Source organism: Xiphophorus maculatus, chromosome 9 (assembly GCF_002775205.1).
Source record: "Xiphophorus maculatus strain JP 163 A chromosome 9, X_maculatus-5.0-male, whole genome shotgun sequence".
Taxonomy (NCBI): Eukaryota; Metazoa; Chordata; class Actinopteri; order Cyprinodontiformes; family Poeciliidae; genus Xiphophorus; species Xiphophorus maculatus.
The window spans coordinates 2,735,528-2,761,078 of NC_036451.1; the positions used below are offsets into that span (position 1 = coordinate 2,735,528).

Genomic DNA, 25,551 nt, shown 5'->3' on the forward strand with positions numbered 1-25,551 from the left:
GTGGCTGTCCATCTGGTTGTGGTTACAGCAGCCTGGCAGCAGTCCACAGCCTTTGAAGCCATTATAGTACAGAGACAGCACTCTGATTCTCTAATATTCTCCGTTTTTCTCATTGTCACTTTGTATCCATCTGACAGAACTGGAGATATTAAAGGAACCATTACAGAAAGGTTGTTTTGTTTTTTTTAATTAGGCAAGAAAAAGAAGCTCAAGCAATAAAAGTAACCAGTTTACAAAATGAACGCATTTGTAAAGATATTAAGTTATTAAACTGAACTGGGCTGTGTGTTTGGATCGGACTGAATTTAATGAATCTGACTCATCTGAAGTTAGTTTAGACGACTGAATTCTGTAAAGGCGGGAAGGGAAGAGCAACCAGCCTAAAACATCTGCCAGGTCGTGTCCACGCAGTGGTGGAGTGGGAGTGGTTGCTGTGACAACCCAGTGGTAGGAAGTGCCAAACGGACAACAACATTGGGTGATGTAGAGAGCAGCATTTATACTGCTTGAACTTTTTCACATTTGAATTCTCGTAGCTAAAAGTGTGAAGTCAAGTAACGATTCTTCAAACCGATTTCAGGATCTGGTAAATGGCTTAAAGAAGCGTCTCACTAAAGTTAAACACTCGCTGTTTGGCTACTTTCACACAGCAGGACTTGATGGTCAATTCTCTTTCTTTTTTCTTTTTTTTTGCTGTGTGGTTGTTCATACTACTAATTAAACCGTGGTGAAACTTCTGTTTGAACGGTTTACCAAATCAGCCCACATGCGCAGAAGAAGAACGTTGACGTCACACAGCAGTGAACAGTTTACAGAAGTAGGACTGAGCCGCTAATGGATCAATTTTAAAGTTTATTCAGCAATGGGATCCGACAGGATCGTCACAAGACGAAGGACTCTAACAAAAGGAAAGCAAGTTTTTTGTGGAACATTTACTGAAACTTCTGAGTTTTTGTAAATTTCAGTGACGCAGAGTTCTTTCATAATTTTATAATGTCTATAATATGTCCTGATTTACCCTGTGTGGCTTTTTCTGGTGCAGAATTATGACACATGTCTCACGTCAATCACATAAAAGCTGGAGAAAACGCGACATGACCGTTCAGACTGCAGACGTTTTGAAAACAATCGGAAACGGATCCAATTTAGTACCACATATGGAAGCGACAGAGCAGATTTTTTAGTGTAGAAAGAGCAGAATCTGTCTTTAATCCACTGAACACCTGGGAATTACACCTGTGTTTGTTTTGCAAAGTGCATTGAGATAATATTTGTTGTGGATTGGTGGATTACATTTAAATCAAATTGAATTGTTAAAATTAATTTGCTTTGCATAATTTTTCTCTATAATGTCTTTCCAGCTGATGGGTATCACTTTATCATCTGGAAAGAATCCAGTTACTTTTAAACTACCTTGTAAACATAGTAGTTGTGCATAGCTCTACTAAAAAGATATTAAAGTTCAGAGCTGGAAATGAAGTGACAGAGATAAATCTGCACAATTTAACTCTAATAGTAATTAGTTGGATTGTCCTTACAAAGTCTGGCGTCAGCTTGTTGTGTCCTGACTTTTTCCTCTGCTGTCTTTCTGTAGCGTATTTCACGGAGCTGCACGGCCAGTCTGAGCGCTTGCTGCAGGAGGTGCTGTCTCCGCTGGGCCCCCTGTACTCCCAGAACACCCGTCTGTTTGCAGAGCTCTATGCCGACCTGCGTCAGTACTACCGGGGCTCAGCCCTCCACCTGGACGAGAACCTGTCCGAGTTTTGGTCCCAGCTGCTGGAGCGAACATTTAAAGCCTCTGCCCTCACAGAGGTGAGTACAGGAATATTCCCTCTTGGGCCTTGAGTTTGCTGTGGTTTGAAATGCTAGTGGATGTGTATTGACATGAAATGAGTTAAAAAATACTAAATTAAATTGAACTGAGCTGAATGCAAAATTTATGAGGGATGGAATGAACAAAAAATTTACGGAAGAGTATTAGGGCCACTGAAAAAAAAGAATCTGACTTCAATCTCAGAATTAAATTTTTTTTTCTCAGATTTTTGTCTTTTGATATCAGAAGATTAATGTCTGAGAATTATTATTTTCTTTTCAGTGGCCCTCATCCTCTTCTGTAGAAATTGAACACAGGAAAATACCTAAAAATCCAGATCAGGGATTGTATCCATGGTTTTAAATCTGCATAAATGTTTGGTTAAAATAAGTCAAATTGCATCATGAAGCCTAATTGTTCTGCTCTGTGTTTTCGGCTGTCGTCTCTGTTTGATAGGTCAACCTGTCGGAGGATTACCTGGAATGTGTTGCTAAGCAGCAGGAGACGCTGCGGCCATTCGGAGACATTCCTCGGGACATGAAAACAAAAGTGATCCGGTCTTTTGTCACGGCCAGGTCGTTTGTCCAGGGCCTGCTGGTCAGCTCAGATGTGATCAAGAAGGTCTCACAGGTGAGTTTTGTGTATTTGCGTTTCCTTCTGCACACGCCCACACGCATATGCACACACAATTAAGAAAGCCCTTCCTGTTGAGGACAAACATGGAAACATCAGCTCAGTTACGGTTTGCATTCTGGTAACTGTGCCAGAAGAAAATGCCATCTGAACTATTGATAATTTGGCTGTTTGTTTGGGAATGTGTCTAATGTCTGCTGGGCCGATTCCCAGGAAATCACATGTGGTGGCTGTGTGGTTGTCACACCCAAACTGTGAGAGAAAAATCCTCCGCCCTGCAGATGGGAAACACAAAGATAATCGAAAACGAACTGTCAGCCTCTGCCGTCAGAACAAAGCTCTCTCTTAGAGGGTTGACAAGATTGATGTAAAATTATTGGAGCAAGGATTTTTTTTTTTTTAGATCTTAGTGGAGATTATCCACAAACTCCCACACGTGTGCAGTGTGTCTTCTTTTATGTTTCTCATCAAAAAGCATTTTTAATCATCAGGATTTTTATATGATTTTCTTTAATAATGAGTTGCAGTTTTACTAGCTTATTTAAAAAAAGATCAAGATTATAATCCTGACAAACTTGATGCAAATGCAGGATTCTTTGCAATCCTGCATAAGAGTTAAATGCAAAATATCTATCTATGTTTTTAAGGTTTGAGTTATTCCTTTCTCCTTCCTGTGAAGAATTGCACACATTTCTGCCACCTGCTGAAACTTCCTATCGCATCACGGTTCACATCCAGCCTACATGCTCAGCTGTCTCTGTGACTGCAGACTCTTAATATAACTCAAACCTCATGACCTCACTCTGTAATGCAACATTGACCAAATTAAACACAAGGGAGTCTGTTCATGAGACCAAAGTTAGAAACTTTAATGAATGGCCAGTGCACATTTAATCTCATAATGTTTTTTTTTTTTACAAGATATATTTTATGCAAGATCTCTAAAAAGTAGGAATAAAATCGTTCTCATGGGAAGCCAGAGTTTAAATTGTTTCCTTGAATAAAGATGTTTAAAATAGATTTCTAATTGTTCCCATTATTTGTTTTCTAATAGTTTAGTGGCAAATGTTTTGGCCGTAATCCCTTTTTGTTCATGCAATGATATGTAAATACTGCCCTCTGTTGTCATACCTCGGTACTGTGGAGTAGACCATTGGGAATAAAGCATTCTGAACATCCCCATAAACCTCCGTCTTTTAATCTGACGGGTCTGATTCCAGGTGTCTCTCGCTGAGGAGTGCACCAAGGCCCTGATGAAACTGGTATACTGCCCTCACTGTCGCGGCCTGGCCTCGGTCCAGCCCTGCTCCAACTACTGCTCAAACGTCATGAAGGGCTGCCTGGCCAACCAGGCTGACCTGAATCCGGTGTGGCAGGAGCTCATTGGTAAGACGCACCAGTCAATCCTCAACACATCTTATTGTTTGAGACGTAATCAATTAGACTGCAATATGCCAAGACTGAAATAGTTAGAATATTGTAAAAAGGTTAAACTCGTATATCATAAATGGAGGGTGGCAGCATTTTTGCTGCAAGAGCAACTGGTGCACTTCATAAAATAAACGGCATCATGTGGAAATATGGAAGCAACGACTAAAGGCATCAGTCAGAGAGTTAAAAGCTCAGATGACCGGAGCTTTAAAGTGGTCACAAAGTGGCTTAAGGACAACAAAGTCAATGTTTTGACATGGCCACCACAAAGCCCTGATCTCAATCCTATAAAGAAATTGTGGGCAGATCTGAAAGGTTGTGAGAGTGAGGCGGCCTACAAAACCAGTTCCACCAGTTCTGTTCAGGTGAGGAGGAATGGGTCAGAAACCCAGCGAGGTCTGATGAGAAGCAAAAGGTTTGATCTAAGTCATACAGTTCAAATGCAGAGCTAAAATAATAAATGTATGTAAACTTCTGACTTTGAAGACATTAAAAAGATAATCTGACATTTTATTTCTCTCATTATTGTGGCATTTAGCAAATAGAAATAATATTAGTAATTCTAATTGACCTAAAACAAGAAAAGTTTCATCGGATTTAACTTCAGACAGTGAGTAAAAAAGATGCCGCTTTATTTTGTGTATATCAATTTCTGATTTAAACTGTAGGTAGATTGTTAGTTTTTTGATTCCATTCGGTTTCTGTTTAACCGTAAAGCGTTGTGTATGTAAAGCAGTGGTTTCTGATTTCTGTGTTTGTTTCTGCTTTCAGACACAATGATCCAAGTAGCGTCCAGCTTCAGCACAGAACCCAGCCTGGACGTGGTTCTGTCCTCCATCCCCATACGGATCTACGAAGCTGTGCACTATCTGCAGCAAAACATGGACACATTTACAGCAAAGGTAAGAGATTTTATCTTACAGTGTTAAATTAGTCTGTTTAAATGTTGTGTATAAATATTTTATATTTATTTATTTATTTATTATGATTTGAATTATTGCTGTTTATTTTATGATTTTTAAGGAAATGAGATGCAATGTCTCAATTGGTATTATATTCAGATCTATTTGAGACGTTTGCCAGTGGCGACATCTAGTGGACTATTTTATTCTTACAGCTAACTGGAAATGCTCTTTCTCCATTTTCCTCTGAGTAAGAAATTAATATAATCTAAATATTTCATTTATCCATATTCTCAGTTTCTGAAACATTCTGTGAGGAAGAATAAAGTTAAAAAGAGAAGAAGCGTTTTTAAAAATCTCTGTAAATGAAAATTTGCATCCAGTTGAAAAGTGAATTCTGTATGAATTGAACTAAAGAACGCTTTGTCTTGCTCAGTCAGTCATCTTCATTGCCTGTTAATTACAAATAATAAGAATTGGTTGCCTGCTGTAAGAAAACACTAGATAAATATTGCAGCTTTGTCACATACTATTAAGATAAAAAGTGACGTGTGTAGCGATGAATTGAGGATGTGGAGTTTTTGAGAAACATGGTAAAAGCTTGGGAATTGTTTCTGCAGGTGTTCCAAACATGCGGCTCCCCAGGTGAACCAGGAACAGGTACTCCAAACGCCCACGAGCAGAAGAAGAAGAAGAGCGGCTCGCTGACTGCGTTCGAATACAAACCGTCCCCAACGGCTGGGCTCAGACTGGAAATACAGGTGTGTGTCCACTGGATTTTAATCCTACAGGTTTTCTATCTAACTGACAGATATGGAAGAAGATGAACTTTGTGTCTAGAGAACAATTTTATTTTTTATCTGGAATTTTTTGGGATTATTATCCTGCTGAAAGTTATCAATCGCCTTTTTGTGGCTGCTTTGGTCCAAGCTAACTTTAATACCATCCTTTCTTATTTCTCTGTATTTTTTTATAACTTATTTGAAGTTGAATGGAAAATATAAAATTTCCAAAGAGAATTGTGTATTAATCAGAGATTCACTGATAAATCAGTTACAATTTCTTCTTGATTTGCTAAAGAGTCTGATATTTGTCGCAAAATGCATCAAAACTAAGAATCTGCACCATTTTTAGTCAGAAACGCATTAAACAACAGCAACGACATTTACAGAATTTAACAGATATCAGATGAACGATAAAGAACTGTTTCTGAGTCTGTCCAAATCTGAAAGACAGGTCAGACTTAAAAGATAAAAATCCCTGATTTAGTTTGTGTAGCGTAATTTTAGCTCATTGCTTCTTGAATAGTTGATATTTAGAACTTGTGTGTCGTAATTAGGGTTGTGTTACTGTAAAACTACCACTGTAGATGTCTTAATTAGACTTAATAAAAATTAGAAACTGTTTTATAGATGATCTGCTTCATTAGCTGTTTGTCTTTTTAATTAGAGTGAGATTCCTTCCACGGGATGCCACACACTCAGCTGATATTTCACAACCAGTTTTGAATGAATTAAACTGGAATTTAGCCAAATAACAGCATTTATATGTAATTTGTCTCTGAGAAACTAACACGTTTCAAGAAATGCTCAATGAATATTAAAGTTAAACTGAGATTTTCAGGTGTTAGCACTGATAAAACATGACTGGAACTGAACAGATTCTGTATGATGTGATGTTAGAAAATGTTTTTGCTTTTGTTCTGGTCTCAGGTGTCAGATCTGTCCAGTAAACTGAGGGACATGCGGCAGTACTGGGTCCAGCTGCCGGTAGCGCTGTGCAGCAAACTGGCGGCTGAAAGCAACAGTCAGGACAACTGCTGGAACGGGATGACCAAAGCCAGGTGAGAGCAAATCAAAAGAAAGTCATCTTTAATTAATTTCATAAAACTAGTCAAGAGTTACTCTTTGTGTTCCCTAAATTTACAGATTAGTCTCTTATGTAAAGAGGCTCATTTTATTTCAGTCAAATGCATTCATCTTCTGATTAAAAAGGATTAAATGGGGTGCAAAGTGCAAAGTTGGTAGCAGAAATAAAAGTCCAGGGTTTGAATATTTGTCTGCAGTCTTTCTGCATGTGTGGAAAAAAATAATTTCAATCGCATGATAAAAAAAAAGGTTCTGAAGAGAAGAAATCCAATCAGAAAGGGAAGAGACAAAGTATATTATGATGAAGATGTTATGATAGAAACAATTTGCTGCACTTAAATACAAGAACATTAAATCTCAATTCTGCCAAATTTAAAATTATACTGAGATAAAATTGCATCTATGGTTTTAAAAAGCAGTTTGTTGCACACAGATTTTTTAGCTGAAGCATTGAAAGCCACACAGATAAGCAAACCTCCCTCAGTTCACAAGTAAATGGATTACACAGCGATGTGACGCTGTGCTTATTGTGTGCATTATTCACCCACACTCAGCATCTCCTTGTGTTTAAAGCGCTTGGATTGCAGCCAAGCTATCAGATTTATCCTCTAAAACACATTCATTTAAACGTGTCTTCCTTATCTGAATAATGTGAGGAACCATGAAATATACATGAATCACTGACTGGGTGTGACAGCTGAAGGATGTATGAATTTTTTGTGAGTGTGAACTATTAGTGTGACAAACTGTTTAAAGATCTACATCTCCCTCTGGTGGATTTTATAAGAACTTTAACATTTTTCTCCAATCAGGGATAAAATGAAGTAACTAAAGTGACATTGTTAAAGCCTAAAAGTGGTTCCACAAGTTTGAACGCTAACAATTTTTTAATACAAATTGCTGAATCACTTCTTGTTGCATTATCTTAAAATTGCTTCATATGACTTACTTTTTAAATCCAACTCTCCCTCAAGCAACAGTCCATATCTGCTGCCGACTGATGAAAAGTATGGGTTTGCTGATTGTTCTTAGAGTTATTTAAAACTAGACATGTTTCTTGTAAATATTTTTCCCCTGACCTGCAGTTACTGGAGTTTAGCAGGATTGTTTTGCATTCACAACAAGCTAGAGACAAGAAAAGAATTAAGGATTATATGATTAAATTAGATCAGATCTACACCTCAGTACCACAGAAGTATGGGAATGTTTGTGTTCATTAGCTGATGTTTTGTGCTAACTAGGGAGATTTGCAGCAAAATGTCATGAAAACCCAAATTTAAACACATCCTGCAAACAGGATGTTGCATGTAAAGTGTCTCTCCTTCAACTCTTCTGTAACCGTCTCTAATCATTTTGTAATCGGTTGTCTGTCTTTCATTTACTGGCGATGTGAAAGTGGTTCACTAGCTGCATTCTGCTCCTATCAGGTACCTTCCAGGGGTGATGGGTGACGGTTTGGCAAATCAGATCAACAACCCAGAAGTGGATCTCGACATCACAAAACCCATCATGAAAATCCGACAGCAGATCATGGAACTGAAAATAATGAGCAACAGACTAAAAGATGCACTGGAAGGCAATGATGTGGACTTTCAGGATGCAAGTAAGACCCTTTCAAAATGTTTCTCTTAGATTTACATATTTTCAACATTTTCTACATTTCTGCTAACACAACATAAGAACGGGTAACAGTTAAGCAAAAACTGGTATTTGTGGGAAATATATTTCCTCTAAAAAGACATGTTAGTCTTTTACAAGTCTTGCAAATATGGAAGATGGAGAACAAAAACAGTAATTGAAATATGAGAAGTCTTCTTTCCCCCCGCCCCCAAGTTATCTACGTTTCAAATAATTCAGCTTAGACTGAAAAACAAGTGGCAGCTGTTGTAACCTGAATAGAAAGTTTGAAGTTTCTTGAGAAAACTTTTTTTTTTTTAAATCGCAAAGTTTAATCTCTTAAGTGTCAAACAGCACGAACTACACACACAGCTCAGCGCCCTGTGACTGACTTTACATTCCTCCTACTAGTTGATTTACTCTACTCTTGATTATTTTATTTGTTTATTGCACATTACGGTACAGATTATGTCATGTTGAAGACATACTGAGGGCATAATTATCTGCAGAGCTCATAGATGAAGCTATGCCTGGTAAGAAAAGGCACAAATCTACAGTTAGGGACTCATGGTAAAAAGCAAAAACTATGCTAAAGTGTTATTATCTAATATTAATCACTGATTTCACTTGTTGGGATTCCTCCAGAATGAAAAGCCTTATACCTTACAATCCAATTGCCATTTTCATTTTTTCCAATTCTCTATCATTCCACCAGTAAACCAACAGAGCAAATACTTGTTCTATTTATGTGGTCAATCATGATTCCTGTAACTCGTTTGCACTAAATTACAGTTGCCATATCAATTTCCAGATGCAGTTTATAAAGTGTAAAAATAACGTCCCCCAGCAGGACATTTTATGTGACAAATATTCTATACTTAAGCGTTGTTAAAGAGAGTCATTTTAGGAAAAGTCATGAAGTCTGAGCCAAAGGAAGTTCAATTTAAAGTAGTTACTCGAGGTTGGAAGATCTCCGGGAGTCAAATTGACTCCTTCATGGCTGCATTGTGAAAATAGATGCAAGTTATTTAAATTTCCCTTGATAACTCTGCAGGTGAGGATATCAGCGGCTCAGGAAGCGGGATGTGTTTGAGCGGTCAGTGTGCTCGGAGTAGACCGGGACTTTATGCCTACGCGCCGGAGACCAAGCCAGTCGGAGGAGCGCCCACGCCTCGCATCGGCGTCTGCGACCTCCTGCTGCTGCTCCCAGTCACCGTCCTGCTGCTCCAGCGATGATGGACCCCCTTCACTGCTTTGTATGAAGGGGCCTGAGGACTGAACCATGGGAAATGGGGTTGAATGGGAGGAAAAGTGGAACGAAACTTTGCCAAAAAGACATTTTGTTGAATGGATGAACATTTTCCTTGACTTAAAGGAATGAAAATTGACCTTAGTCTTTACTTTGCTGCGCTTCAATGTGTTTTAGTTTGAATGTGAATTAGTGTGAGGTCAGTGGATCTTTTGATGAGGATGTTTGAAAGAAGACAGTAACAACAATGAAGAAGATGTCTGTAGCTCCAGTTTCCAGCCAGCAGGTGACCTTATCTGTGGTGCGTTCACCGAGGATTTAAAAAAAATGTTATTCAAGTTTGTCTGACTTAAGCAAACCATGTACGCTGTAAATGTTTGTGTACATTACCTTAAAAACTGGCACCATACTGAGCCATGAATGTACAACATAATACTCTACTGGCAATGAAATCCACATTATCTGTGATGTTGACAAGTGGTCCATTCAGTCGAAAATGCATCGCACTCTTGAAATGTCCGAGTTTCTGTGATTGCATCAGTTTACCTTACTTTTACTTCAAAGCCGGAAATGAAATGTCCAGTTTTTAAACGGCGTCTTACCTTTGTAGATAAAGGAATGGCCTCATCAAAGCCTCCAATAAGCAAGAGCACACACATTTTCTAAAATCTGCTTGTTGAGGGCGAGGAATTTCAAAGTATCCTGTTTCCAATTACCACAAAAGAAAACATAATGATTGAACAAACTAACAAAAGAAGAAAAGCTACTGTACTGCTACTGCAAGAGAAGATTTCTTAATGAATGCGTTCAGAGGTACTTAACTCATCTCAAAGTGGCTGATTAACTAGTACATCAAACCAAAGCTTAATACGCTGCACACATCACTGTACACAGGTTTTGTAATGAGTTGTTGTTATGAAACCAATATGTCACAACAAAAGAAAAGGTTTTCCGGTTCTTCTAGCTGCCTGGGTTTGTGTACATACAGAAGTTTTTCAAGATTCTTTCTACATTTGACTGGTGATATTATTTACCTTGGCATGCCTTCTTTTAAAGTCTGCACTACTTTCCTGTTACAGACATGTTAATTTACACAAATAGCAGCAGTGTTAAATACACACATACTTATGCAGTCTGGGACTCTGTATTAGGCGGGTTTTTAATCATCAGTGTATTTAATCACCTTTCATCCATTAAACTCTGGTTGATTGTAGCAGATGACAGTGTCACTCGATTATTCTTTGGATTGTTTTGGAAGTCCTACTCTTCGTCCATTATGAATAATTTTGGTTTGTTTTGTGTATGTTATCACTGGTCTGTTCTAAGTTTGTTAGCAAACTCTTTGGTTTGGATTTTGAACTAAAGACGAGTTCAGAATGTAGCGATTTGGTGGCCCAAGGCGGCTTCTCCACAAGAGCAGCAAGAGTTTTGTTGCTTTGAACGACATATTTGGTTTTCAGCTAAAAAACTATAAAAATTTTGAAGATTTAAATAAATACTATAATTACTCATAGGAATGATCTTGTGATGTAGCTAGGACTGTGTTAAATAGCCACTATGTGTAAGAGTTGTTGCCTGGTCTCCTGTTTTGAATATTTCACAAATTGTAAATATATGTAGGCCCTCTGTGTGACTTTTTTCTTTATTTATTTATTTTTTTTACAAATGTGCATTTAGCAGCAATTGCATTCTTTATAAAATCAATAGGCCCATGTCAGGTGACCTGTATGCATATTTTTTCATTTTAAAGAACATAAACAATTCTCAAGTTTTGAAACTTATGAAGCTAAAATTTTTTTTTTTTTTGGTGAATAATATGGAACAACTGGCCATAGGACATATTAACCTACTGTAATTTGTAATTTAATGTATTGTAATTTACATGAGTAAAATTATTATTATTCTTCAGTGGACAGGGCACCAAAACTGACTCCAGCCCAGGGGCCCCCATCCTTGTAAATCCGGCCCTGTGTAGGCCTGTTTGGTGTTGCTTTAGTTTTTAACCGTTTGCTGTGTCAATATAAAGTTATGTTGGGTAAGTTATGTTAGCCTGCGATACGCACTCTATTGAATTGGGCTGCTAATTAGAAACAATTTTACAGCCTGTTTAATGGGAATGCACCAGTATGAACCAATACTGCTGCTATGGCCGATATTTACAGATATCATATAGATTAGAGGTATATTTCTTTACACCTTCAAAACTGTCAAAGTCTCAAAAAAGAGAAACATAATTAATGTAACAGAAAAAACAGTGCTGCTATGTGCATGAAGTAAAGGAATTACATGACAAAAATAGATGTTGAAGTGTCAATGTACGGCTGAGGAGGTCACAGAAATATAACCTATTCTGTTATGGAAATATTAAAAACGCATGATTTCTGAATTTGACGGGAAAAAAAATGTTAAATCAATTTTGTCTCTCCTGAATGGAAAGGGTGGATGGAAAGATGAATAGAGCTAAATAAAGGGAAATTATGGAAAATGCTAAGAAAAAAGAAATATCCCAACTGATCTGAAACCTGTTCTAACAGATTATGAGGGGCTTGAAAGTTAAACGTGTGTTTTACAGTGACATGGAAGGACATTATCGAGAAATTGTATTTTTCCTTGGCATGAAGAGAATCGATCAGTTCTCATCGTAGCATTTGGCCGACCCGACCCTCTTAGACCAGAGTTACTCCTTAAAACAGCTAAGCAACTCCTGCAGCACAATTTAAAAGAGCAACCTAAATGCTGCTGGAGACAGTTTAAATGTTATTGCTCTGCTCATGTGGCAGCCAGCAGATCTTTTATTGATTTTTGGGGGAACATTGGAGGCTGTGAGGACATTTTAACTTCTTGCAGCAGCACATTTTAAAGATATGAACTCACTGGCACAGGTTGGTTTTTATTGAAAACACAAGCAAACACGTAAACTGTGAGGGAACAAACATCGAAGACATTATGACTGAATTGCTCTACAATCATTTTCATGCTGCAACTGTCATCACCATAGTGATTGTTGTGTATGCACAGTTTTCTTACAGTTTAATTGACAAACACATTAGGACCACATAGTCCCTTTACACACAGCTTTTAAAAACACAACTCATCCACAAATGCACATGTAATCTGTGTGGCCACATATAAAACCTTTTAAAGCAATATGGTCAGCCCACAGTGTATTAAAACATCATGCCCAAGTTCATCTGAAGGTCTCATGTTCCAAACTGAATGCATTTGTTTCCATCTGGTGGGAGTTTGAAGCGGCACAGGAAGTGGCACCGACGTTTCCACGCCTGCAGATTAGACCAAAGTTCAGGATAAGCTTGTGCCAGAGAGAATAATAGAAATTGTTCCCCTTCTAAAAGGTGCTAGGAGGGTATTTAGGGAAATGTCACTCAATGTGGTCCTGGGAGGAAGGAAGTAAACCTAAGTAAAAACACCTGTGCAGGTGTTATTAACCTAATCCCCTTCCTCCTCTGCAGTCCATGGTCACATGTAAGAATATGGTCATGGCTTTTTCTCTTAAAACTTCAAGTTTTTGGTTTTTTTTAAAGCAAATTAAACCTCTGGGTCTCCACTCTTAACTTGCTAATTGCTAAAATTTAAAAATACAATTAGATATCAGTCTTTTATAAATTAGAGTGCTAAACATACACATGTTTCTAGTAAGGCTTTTTTTTTCACTATATGCAGGAGGCAGACATTGTTTTGAAAATAAGACAATTTCGTTCAGCAGTTAAAGTAGAGACCAAAACTCCAGGGAGAAAGAAGATTAGTCACCAAACGGAACAGCTGCGAACCTCCGAGGTAAGCACAATGTCAGTAAAAATAATCCCTCATATTCCTCCAGGGTTTGCTGAGAAGGGACAGTAATATTTACTGAATTATAACATTAACAAAGCAGAGAGAAATGGATGTTTAAGACATGTTGCCTGTACAAAAACACATTGATAATGACGTTTCTGTAGTTTTCTTTGAAATTTTTCAGACATCATTTATCTATTCACTGCAATTTTCTTCAATTTTTGTAAAAAGTTGTTTTTTGTTGTATATTTTTGTATTCTGAGCATTTGAAAAGGTACATTTTAAGCTGCAGCATTATTAACTGGGAGACAAAGACACAAAACACTGAAATAACAAACAAATATACGCTGTTGCAGAATCATCTAGACAAAGGTTTGTCATAATTGTTACAAATATTGATCACATAAAAATATAGCAATCCAGTTTTGTCCACTGACTACAGTACCTTACAGAAGTATTACACTCTTTGAACTTTCCCACATTTAAAAGACTAAATACATAAACTTGAATGAAACCGTTTTTATTTGGGAATTTACTTGATAGATCCACACAAAGTAGCGCATAACTGCAAAATGAAAATATTATTATGCTGCTTATGTCTAGTTATTTGTTTTATTCATTTTTCTAGTTACCCAGTTTGTACTCTCCCTCGCCCCCTGTGCTGTTTTCTCTCTCCCTCTCTCTCCTCTCACACCTGCAACCAGTTTCTAATCAGTCATCTGTCCTTGTTCAAGTAATCAACCTCACCAGTATATTATCAGTCACTCCTTACTGGTTTCTCCATTTATTTCCCAATCAGTTCTCTGCTGTCTTTCCCCCCTGTATTCCTGTTTTTGTTTTGCTCTGGCTCCCTGTGATTTTTTTGTGGTAAGTTTTGTTAATCTTTTTTTTAAATTCAAACTGCAATTATGATCTAAAGTGTTTTTTGCGAGTATTTGGTGTTTCTGCATCACAGTATTGTAACTTATGATTGTCCTGCCTGGTTTCTGACCAAACCACAGATGTTTGGTAGAGTTTAACATAAAATTTTGTGTACTAAAGCTAAATCTGTAGTTATAGTTAAGGCTATAGAGGAATGGCTTTGCTCAAATGATATTGAGGGATTTGAAGAGCCTTGTCAAAGTCCAGAGCAGAGCCAAATGAGAATGTGTGGGAAGACGTGAATATTGCTGTTTGCAGATTTTCTCAAAGCAACTTGGAAAAAGCCTGAGCTATTTTACAGATGAATGGGCAAAAATGTCAGTTTCTAGAATTGCAAAGGCTTATCCCAACACGTTCAGCTATAACTGCAGGGAAAATACAAAATATTGTCCGTTGGGGCTAGAATGCAAAAGCCCATCATAGCTTTCAGATGCTTTATTTTATAAAATTACAAATTGTTCAAAACAAAATTATATAGTCATAGTTATTCATCTTTTCAATTATGTTTTACTTTGTGGTCTTTCACACAGCAAACATACTTGTATTATGAAACTATGGCATATTATGGGCACTGTAGACAAAAGACATTCCTGCAAAAAAAAAAAAAAATGCAGGAATGTACTGCAAATTGAAATCTCAAAATTTTGAGATTTCAAAAGTTTTCTAGAAAAACTGAGGAAATTGCTAAGCTCAAAGTCAAAATTTGCTAGGAAAAAAAAATCTGAGAAATTTTCTATAAAGATCTTGGAAATTTCTGAGATCCAAAAGTCCATTTTATTTTCAAAAGTGATTTTTTTTTTTATTTATTTATTTTATTTTCTTTACCTTATGGACTCAGAACATTTCTGAGATAATCTTAAAAAATTCTTGAAATTCAAGAGGAATCCAGAAAGGCAGTGTGCGCTTGTGGAAAACTTGCGTTTCGCCACCAAGTGTCACTGTTTAGCCACTTCTACCGAGGTCCCGGGGCGGTGTGGGGGGGACCTGACCATTGGACACGCAGCTCGGGTCAGGTTGGGAAGACTGGGTTATTGGTTTTCAAGCCGACATCCTCTCTCCTGATTGGGCAGGAAGGTGTCGGAGAAAACAGGCTGAGCGGAGGGAGAAGACGGATCCAACAGCAGTTTATCTCCTCTCAGTCTCCACTGACTCTGCTGCTTGTTCCTGTACGCACCGAACTGAGGACTGAGATGTGACTGCTCACCGGAGGAATACAGCGTGTCTCCCTGGGATTTCTCTATTTTATTCTCTGCCGGCCGGATGATGGGAGCGGACAGGCGTGGAGGGATCTTGGCCGTTCCGGCCACTTGGGTTGCGCTGCTTCTCTGTGTGATTACTCTTGTGTGCGCAGTGGAAGGTAGGTGGACATTTGTTGATGGAGAACTGATGCAGGGTAAAATCTGGAGTTAATTAACGCGCTTATGGATGTTAAATCTGGCTACGTAAAAGATGCCAACTAAGCTGGGTAAAAGAATTTTTGCAGACTTGGTTTAAGTTTGTGTTGGGTTTCCAAAGAAATAGTTTTGGACGTACTACTTACTGTTGGACTTTTCTCATTAAGTTTTCAACCATCTAATTGGATTATTGCGTTTTATTGGTTATCACTACATATCCAGTATTTTATGTTCAATATTTGCAACAAACTATAATTTCCTCTATCCACTTTCAACATTCTTCAGTGCAATTGTGTGATTTTTACAGGTCATGTTGCACGCAGGTCCTCCTGCCTGCGTGATGTGAATACAGTTTATGATAATGGTGTGTGCTGTTTAGTTTCAAACATCCCCATGTTTCCTCTCTCCTGAGTACACCGTCACAGCTCTGCTATCACACAGTCTGCTGGAGCAGCAAAGTGAATCATAATTATAGCTCACAGGTGCTTGGTGGCCCCCATGCTACTACCTCCCCCACTGCTTCCCCTCTCCAACATCACCTCTTTCTCCACCTGCTGTTTCCAGAAGCGTCATCTCCCCGCCAGCTCCTTTCCAAACACCACCTTCTGCCTCTTATGTTGCGTGCCCCTCCAACTCTAATCTCCTGTTATTTTCAGAGCATCACGTTCTGTAGCTCCTGCTGCTTCTGCTTCTCTTGCCGCTGTTGTTTTGTGCTGCTGCTGCTCCCTGCCAAGTTAGAGTTCTGCTGTTTCTTCTCCAGCAAACATCTCCTGCTGCAACTTTTTGTTTTACTTTCCTGCCAGCATTTCATCTTCCTCTCATTTCTTTTTCTTTTCTTTGCGCCACTCCACATCTGGTCATCCTTTATGTCCTCAGACAGGGTCAGCTTGTTTCTTCTATTGTTTCTCTCAACATTACTCTTCGCCTCAGACTCTCCAAATGGTATAATATCAAAAACTCTCTCTTCAGTCTGCTTCTCAAGCATGAACTCCTTGTTCCTCCTCCACTCAAAGTGCTGAAGTCCAAATTATCCTCTTGTAGAACCACACTTACTCCTGACCAAGTGTTATCAGCTTCTCCCTTTGCTCAAACATCACCGACTTTTCCTTTTTCTTGTACAATCCTCTGACCTTTTCTAGTTTTTCCCAAATTAATATTTGCTCGTTGCATAGTTTGATTTCCTCTCCTGCTCTTTTCTGCTGCATTCCCTGACAGCATCCACTCCCATGTTGCCTTCTGCTGCTGCTGATGCTTCTGCTGCCTCTGCTGTTGCTTATGGAAGTGCTAGATTAGTCCACTGCTGTGTTTTAATGGTGCGTGTAACAACGGGCCCGGTGCCTAGTCTCACCTATTATGAGGCATGTAAATGTGTGGAAGGGCAGCTTTATTTTGATTAAACAGAATGCCATTTGGATCCCCCTGTGTGTGTGTGTGAGTGTTTGCTGGAGTTTGTGTATTTGTTGGCGTGGCAAAACAAGAAGGTAGGTGGTTTTAGCCAGAGAGGTGAGACAATTACTGTAGGCACAGTGTGGGTGGTGGATTGTTTTGTGGTCACAGTGGCCTTTTCATGGTAAGTAGGTGCCTAATGAGCTGAGGTATACACTTATTGGGCTCTGTTGGCATAAAAAACACCCTCTGATGCTCTTTATGTTTTCTCCCTTCCATATCTTATGTCTTACATAGGCAGTTTTATGTGTCTTACAATTTCAAGCCATATTACAGGTGCATCATATTTCACAAATTCAAATAGTCTTGTACTATAGACACATTTTTGATATATTGATAAACTTTTTGATAATTATGGCTTTTAATTAAAGATTGACTTAACATAAGTAGTTGCAACTAGGGCTGTAACGATTCCTTGAATGAATCGAGTATCTCGATTATTAAAATCCTTAAAGGGAAATTATCTGCCTCAAAGCTTCATTAAGTTATGTTTTGCTATTAACCACACTGTGTTTATAAAAGGTGGGACAAAGGAAAGGAAGATTTATAAAATTCAAAAGATGGTAGAAGGCGTAATGGCAGTATTGAAATTTGGACATGAAGGATTTCACTAAACACTTTTTAAAATACAAAAGTATAATACTGGTAAATGTGATCGCTATATAAGAAACAGTCCATATCAGTAGGTGGTGGTAACACTACTTGGATTTTTTGCCAACTGTAAATGAGAATCAAGAAGAAGAACCACACCGGCCGGGTGATTATTTGTGTTGCACTTCGCTCTCAGTTTTGCCTACAAGTTGTAGATGAATGCTAAGTGCTAGCAGCATAACATTCAAGTTTGGTCCAAGGCATCCGGGGGGATTTCATGGACAGATGGAAATGTCTGGTTATCTGGTTTTATTGCTCTTCGGGGGACCAATAATCTAAAATTACTGACTCAATGCATGGAGTATGACAACCTTTCTCCTCCTGGAGATGCTGCCTGGTGGCTGGTTCGAAGCAAATGGCGAAGTGCGCAGTAGGTGAATGTAGACATGTGGAGCAGAGACTCACAGAACACAGCAGGCTGTAGTAGCTGATATTAGCTTAGCATTACAGACAAATTTAAACATAAATTTACCACCATCCTGGTCACAACAAATGGATGGCGGTACATAGCTGGCAGTTGATGTAAGATGAATACATAATGTAAAACGGGAGTACAGGCATTTTCTTGGTGTCTTAGTGAGCCTGCTGCTTTATGATTAAATTGAATAGAATTTCATATCTTTTTATTAAGGTGAACTATTATTGTTAGGTTCATTTTCTAAATGACAGAAATGTGATTGTTAGGGATGCACAAAAATGAAAAATTGGGTTGCTGATAATATCCAATATTAATATAACTTATGGCAGCGTTTACCAATATTTTAGCTATTTTATTATTCAATTACTCAATCGTCAGAATAATCGATTACTAAAATAATTGTTTACAACAGCCCTAGTTGCAACCATTTAACTGGATACATCTGTGTCTGGCGGCTCTGGAACAGATTCAGTCCACTCCTTGTAAATTTCCCCCAAACTCTTGAGCTTTGCTTCACAATCCTTTTAAATCTGTAGTTATCCCTGCTACTTACCACACCCTTTTCTTCCATCCGATTTTCTAACATTATGTTTACAACAGCACTCGGTAAATAGCCATTTTGCCTGTGGCATTTTATGGCTCACTGTCCTTATGAGACAGTATAACATTTTTAGTTTTGGTACTTCTACTTTTCTAAGAAGGGACATTTTTGCTTTTAAGAAGTTATAAGCCACAATCATCAGAAATACTAGAGATAGATCTTTGAAATATATTGACGCTTACTTATCAGTGATTAGATTTGCTTAATATATTTATATTAATCTTGACACATGGTGCTAAAAATGATAATTTTGCAGAATTAAAAAACTGTTATTTGTTTCTGGTAACCAAATCCAAAAAAGTATTTTGGTTTAAAATGTAAACTGTAAAGAGGCAAGGTATAAATGATTACACCAAGCAACTTTATGGCTAATAAATTCTTTAATGAGCTTTATAACTCAAATTAAAATTAGGCTATTGCTTAATTATGCGTGGGCCACTGGGCTGCAGCCAACATATTTTCACTGTTTTCAGGAAAATAATGAATTGTGTGTATTATTTGAAACAAAGGAAAGTCTTTATTGTTTTAACTAATATTTCTTTCAAATTTACTTAAGTATTGGAAAGAATTACGAAGAAGTAGTGGGTAGATGATGTAATCTCCTCCACTTAGTGGACCAATGATATTATTGTCTGCTTTCAGTATCGGGGGAGAGAATTTCAAATTTTTTCCATCTTTTATTTCAGCTTTTCTTTAACTGAAACTGATCTGTTTGAGAAATTTATCAAACAAAAAATCTAGTTGCCTATGGTTTGTTTACTGTTGAAGCATCTTGTCATTTAGTTTCGCAGATTGTTTTGGTTAGATTTGTTTCTGAGATCTCTCCATATAAAATTTTTTTTTTGTTTTGAATGCGTGCTTGGTCTCAGTTTGGTGATGGAAAAACAAAATCTCTCTTAATCTCCATCCTTCCAGCAGATACCTAAATGTTTTGGGTTAAAGCTATGTTGTTGTTTTTTCAAACCATTTGTAAAAACATCCGTTCCATCTGAGAAAATTTACCCCAGGGCTGCTACCCACATGTTTCACTCTGAGCATGGTGTTCTTTTGGTGATGTGGAGTAGTAGTTTTCTCCCCAAAATCCTCTTTGAACTGCATCCCAAACGTTAAAGTTTGGTTTATTAAGAAGAAAGGCTTCTGGTCCATGCATATGGAGTGGAGAGGAGATTGTTGTCACATGTAGAACACAAGCAGAAATAATCTCGCCGTTCCTGTAGAGCTGCTGTCGCCCTTTAGCAGAAGCCCTTATCAACTTCTGTCTTGTCCGTACAGCAACTTTGCTACAGATTCCTTCTTCTAGGTAACGTTAGTTTTGTCTCGCATATCTTCTCCAATTACAGATGGCAGTGTTCACAGTACCATGGTGTGTATATATATAATGAGGTGAATTTCTTTTTTGTACCTCTCTTCTGTTTGACACATTCAGACAAAGAGATCTTTTGTAAACTCTCTCCAAACTATGGCTTTGGTTAAAGGAAGCAAATGAGGGAATGTAAGGAAAATCCAGTGACGACATTTAAATGTAACTTTGGGTTAATTAAATGGACTGAAGCTGATGTCAGGTGTGTATCTAGGAAGGACCAATGGTGTAATAGTTCTGTAAGGTGTTTCAGCTTCTTTTCAGTTTTTGCACAAGTTTGTTTTTCTAGTTACAAAAAATATGGAAGAAACCCAGCATGGCTTATGAAGATATTGCATTACAAAAACTTTAAATAACCAAAATAATAAGCTAATCTAAATATGGATTGTGACTGAGAGAACAAGATCCTAGGCTCAAGCTACTGAAAGGGTGGCTGGACGCAACTTTAGCAACAGGCTGAGGAGCCTTGTAATCTGTGGACGAGGTCAAAGTTGAGCCTCTGCTTTGAGTCGGTTCAGGTATCTGATCAGAATGCACACCTTTGGCGGTCTTCCAGTTAAGTGGAAGACGATGGATGGAATTTATCTAAATTTACTTTAACGACCTTTAATGTCCACACCTGATCTTTTTTTTATCCAAAACTATTTACAAATGAGGATTTAGCAATGAAATTAATGACAAATCAAACAATAACCCTTTAACTGCCCACTCGACCATATGATTTAGCACATTTTGAGTCTCTATATCTCAATATGAGGAGTGCCTAACTTAGCTTAACCTGATTGAGCCATCTCTGCCGCTTGGTTGAGGTACGATATGCTAAAGAAATCCACTGGAGGGCACTGTTTCTTTAAATAGTATTCTTCTTCTTCCCCTCTCCAACCAGGAAGTCAGAAACACAAAAATCTGTCACAAATATCGACTGGTTGTGGTAAAACTTTGAAAGGTAGAAATAGGTTTCTGGCATATAATAGTGTTATAGACCTTACTAAACAGAATTATGTTACTTGATACCACCTAAAAAGCTAAATTAAAGGTCTAATAATTTTTTTAAAATATGCCTGACCAAACGGTTGATTTGTCACTTTATGGTAAATGTTGCAAATTAAGCTAATGTAGTTAACATTTAATTTTTTTGCTATAAAATCAAAAGTAATTTTCATCTATTGGTGTAAATATGAAACAATGTGTTATTACAGTGTTATACACTAAGAATAATTATAACATCATTATCTTACAAAATAATTTTTGTGATTTTCTGAGTTGATATTAGCAAATATGGTAAAATTTTAGAATAAATGTGGGGAAATCATAATTTTCACAACTACTAACTAATTTTAACTTTTCAACCACCACTAGAGGGACACTAAATCCTTCTATGGTGCAAAGCCACGCACTCTTCTCGCCCTTGTACCAGAAAATCCTTAAGAATCTGATTGTGATCTAAGTGATGATGACCAAGTAGACGATCCTGATTATCAGCCCACACAAGCAGATGATACTGGAGACAGCTCTTCTGAATCCCTGGATGAAGAGGAGGCTCCCTCAAAAAGCAGATCTTCTACACAGCCACCTCGTAAAAGGAGCAGGAAAGGGAAACACACACTAAAAACTGTTCCCTCGGAGCAGCCAAATGACAACACCGACCCAAGTTACACCCCAGGCCCCAACAAAAGCACAAGAAGAATCTGGAAGCAGGAAGACATTGATGAGTTCCAGGTTCTTAATTCAAGATTTGAACCCCTTGAAGCTGTGCCCTCACCCTTCCAGTATTTCAAAATGCTCTTCACTGATGAGATGATTGAATATATCGCACATCACACCAATTTGTACTCTGCTCAAGAGTTGGGGGATCCAATCAAGACTAGTCCTGAAAAGATAGAGCATTTCCTAGTGATCCTTCTTTTTATGGGTGTTTTCAATTTCCCATCACTGGAGGACTACTGGCACCGTGAATCACGCTTCGACCTGATCACTGACATCATGTCAAGGAGGAGATTCCAGCTGTTACGGCGATACATTCATTTATGAGGGAGATGCAGTCTGTGTCCAAAAGGAGTGTCCAGGTGGAAATGTGAGAAATGTAATGTCTTCCTGTGTTTGAATGCAAACCAGGAATGCTTTAAGTTATATCACCAGAGGTAAAGTGCATCTAATGCACAAAAAGAATGCTGTTTTGCAAACACATAGATAAGGTTGGAAATGTGATGTTTTAATATGTTTGGTAATGTTTTTTCTGTGTTTGCCATGTTTTTTCAAAGTTTAAATGAAAACAAGTAACACTAGTTCAGTCAATCCTCCAGATACGTGACACTTGTGTCCCAAAATACATGCTGTTGCACCAAAACAGAAAAGCTGTGCTGAGATATAAAAGCAACAAATGTTTCTATTGTTCTGCAGTATTTTCTTTTCCTTTTTGAATGTAAAAATGAATGTTTTGCACTGTTACCTATAATCAGAAGTGGATTGAATGTGAGAATTTTGTGCTGTTGCACTTTAATACAGATACAGTCAAGATGGGAAGATTAAAAATGCAATATTCCCTTGTTCGACGCAATATTTTCCTTGGTTGAAATTAAAACCAGTGTTTTGTGGCATTTTGACAGAAATAAACTGTATCCAATGCCCCAGACATTTTTTGTTGGTTATTTCTTTATAAATTAGCATTTTATTTTAATTTATCTACTGTACTTGGTATTTTTATTACGTCATATACTTAAACCATCAAGTGACATCTCAACTGTTTGGTAGAGATCAATATTTGAAAAACCACAGGGTCTGTTGGAAAAAAATTTTTTGATTGTGTATATGAGTCACCCTAGGGTAAAAGAAATGCAAAGAAAAAAATTTTCACAGGTTTTTTTCTTGGTGTGGTTGTTAAAGGGATAAGCTTCTTAGAAGGAAAACGGTTAGTCAGATTAGGCTGGCCATTACCTTCCTACTCTTTTCTGCTTGATTCTAATATCACTTCACATCTCAGCCTGGACTTTCTCCCATTGACTTGGATTCATCCTGTAGAATTTCTACCCAGCGAACAGAAGACGTTGTGAACAAAGACGTTGATTTTCTTTGCTGTTTTAGAATTGTAGTTTTAGCGATGAGGTTGGAGGAAGTGAACGAAGCATTTTGGTCTGTTATCACTTCATTCAGTTCATAAGAGACTGCCCTCACTTCTAAAGCCACAAAAGGTGTACAAGATGTCACAAAAATGGCTTTTCAAAGAATTACTGAGAAGAACTGTAGTCACCCTGTCTGCGCCAAAGATGGGCAAATGGTATCTGCCAAAGTAGCATCTATGTAATATTGCAGAGCTAACAGATATCCAGTGTTACTCGCACCACTGGTCTTTATTTAGACATCACTAACCTGGAGTTCTCCCGTTTCTCAATGTTTGGGATTTTCTTTGTAGTTCATTGCAAAGAGCCGGTTCACTTTGGCGTTTGAAAGGATTTTGACTGAATCGTATCTGTGATTTACAATAAGATCTCCAAGCAGTTTTTTTTTTTTTTTTTTATGCTGTGGAGTTGAATACTGTATATTTTTGAGATCAGCATACTTGGAATACTGTAAACAAAACAAAGCTGTAAGCAGGATTTACGTCCGCTCACCATCGTAGCTTGAGAATGCTGCCTCGTTCACTGACCTTTGTGTTCTTCCAGGTTTTTCACCTACTCAGCGAGCCTAAATGGCGCTTCAGTAATCCTGAGTTTGACCCTTTTATTCTGAAAGTCAATGCAACGCCTGACCCAGCGGATATTATTTAGTATAAGTGCTACGTATCCCACAAACAAGCTCTGGGAGAGGTGGCAAAGTCACTCTGTTTCTGACCTAAATGTCCAGTCAGCAGCAGACTCTGCCACCTAAAGTGCTGATTTGTGCCAGTGTTGAGTGTCAAAGGATTGGAGACTTAATTTAGCTCTTTTTTTTCATGCAGGAGATTCTAGTTGTGGCCTGTTTGAGAATTCATGAACTGGCTTTACTCATCCATAGCAGGGAGGTTAAAAGTGAATTGCACTGTGGATGTCTGACTGCACTGCATGCATCATTTCTTTCCCTCCTAATAACCCGATTCAGGGCTTTTCCCTGGAGCCCAAACACAAACATGCTCCACTCCATGTGTCACCCTGTGATGTGCTAAAGGTTAAACATCAGAGATCTGGCCTTAGATGTTGCTGTTAGCAGGAATAGCTGTGATAGTTAGTGTTGGCATTTGCAACATAAATAATTATGTTCTCGACTTTGGAAATCAATTATGCTCTCATTGCGAAAAGCTATGCAGACGCCAAGTGACATTTTAACAGGCTGGCTTCCAAAAATGCATACATACTGTAGTCTGCAGCATGCTCTGTTAGCTCATGTATTAAAGATGCTGTTTCTATATTCATCTCGTGACAGGTTATCAGTGTGACAGAAAGACAGTTGTAAGGAAAAGTACAGGCTTGGAAGAAGAGCCGTTGGACCCGTCCTGAGGCTTTTACTCATGTTTGTTTTTCCAGTCAAGTTTTCCTCAGGGACTGCCTTCGGTTTAATATTTATCTCCATACAGGGTCCAGATTGTGTCAGAATATATTCATATTTTTCTTCTGTGAGGTACTTGGAAGCAGTGGGAATATTTACTTTTGGCTGAGAGGCCCAGAATCTGTTGCTGTATTTTTTCATGGCCTATTGGACATTAAGAGGCAATTTTCGATCTGTCAGTACAATATTAGACTTTGCACTCCGTACCCAGAGGCTTTCAGACGTCACTTTCACAGCTTTCACTGGTCCAGGAAGTCATTTCTAACAAAACATGCCTAATGTTTACAGAAATGTTATTAATTAGTTACATTAGTGTGAAAATCGGTCCTTAACTATGAAACTTCACACATTTTCTGTTAATTTTCACACTATCGGTTCCCTCTTTCTAACATAGAAGAAGAACATCTTGGTCCACTTTATCACAGTCAGACATGGAGGGAAAATATATTTTTTATTTTTTTGGTAGGCACCATGTCTAAACTAAGGTTTTTGGCTGATATTAGAGTGATGCCTGTAAATGCAGCCTAGACATCATGTTCTGGATTCTGGAAGAAGAAAAAATAATGTCAAACTGAATGTCTTTAGAAATACTTTTTTTTTTAAGTCAAAAAATTTTGTTCTGAAGCAAATAAGGCAGTTTACAGCTGGTAGTCAGCTGGCAAAAATAAAGAAAAGTGCCGTCAAAGCATATCAGTAAAGAACAAAATGTCCTGTGAGGACTCTTCTGCATTAAAATATTCTGAAAAAACTGCATTTTATTTGTATTTAGGAATCAGATTTTCCAGATTTCTAATCAGAAATGGATCACAATTGATCTCTGATGTACATTTGAGTTTGGGATCCAAAATGGCTGCTGCGCTTTCAAAAATGAGTAAAAGTTAACGCTATGAACTATTGTGACAAAGTGGTTGAGACTGTACTTATTCACCACTTTTCT

At 37.9% G+C, this 25,551-nt stretch overlaps 2 protein-coding genes across 2 annotated transcripts in view; both read left to right on the forward strand.

Annotated features, from left to right (window-relative positions):
- Positions 1-10,731, forward strand: part of LOC102223818 (glypican-1-like) — a 41,986-nt gene extending 31,255 nt beyond the window's left edge. Inside the window, exons 3-10 of the mRNA XM_005805132.3 lie at positions 1,595-1,812; positions 2,270-2,443; positions 3,667-3,832; positions 4,649-4,779; positions 5,400-5,540; positions 6,492-6,622; positions 8,075-8,250; positions 9,319-10,731. Coding sequence (XP_005805189.1) covers positions 1,595-1,812; positions 2,270-2,443; positions 3,667-3,832; positions 4,649-4,779; positions 5,400-5,540; positions 6,492-6,622; positions 8,075-8,250; positions 9,319-9,500 — 1,319 coding nt within the window. The 3' untranslated portion in view covers positions 9,501-10,731. The remainder of the gene's footprint in view (positions 1-1,594; positions 1,813-2,269; positions 2,444-3,666; positions 3,833-4,648; positions 4,780-5,399; positions 5,541-6,491; positions 6,623-8,074; positions 8,251-9,318) is intronic.
- A 4,518-nt stretch (positions 10,732-15,249) lies between these two features.
- The window catches only part of LOC102226407 (ephrin type-B receptor 1-like), a 102,748-nt gene continuing 92,446 nt past the window's right edge, over positions 15,250-25,551 (forward strand). The window contains exon 1 of the mRNA XM_014471042.2: positions 15,250-15,583. Coding sequence (XP_014326528.1) covers positions 15,487-15,583 — 97 coding nt within the window. The 5' untranslated portion in view covers positions 15,250-15,486. The remainder of the gene's footprint in view (positions 15,584-25,551) is intronic.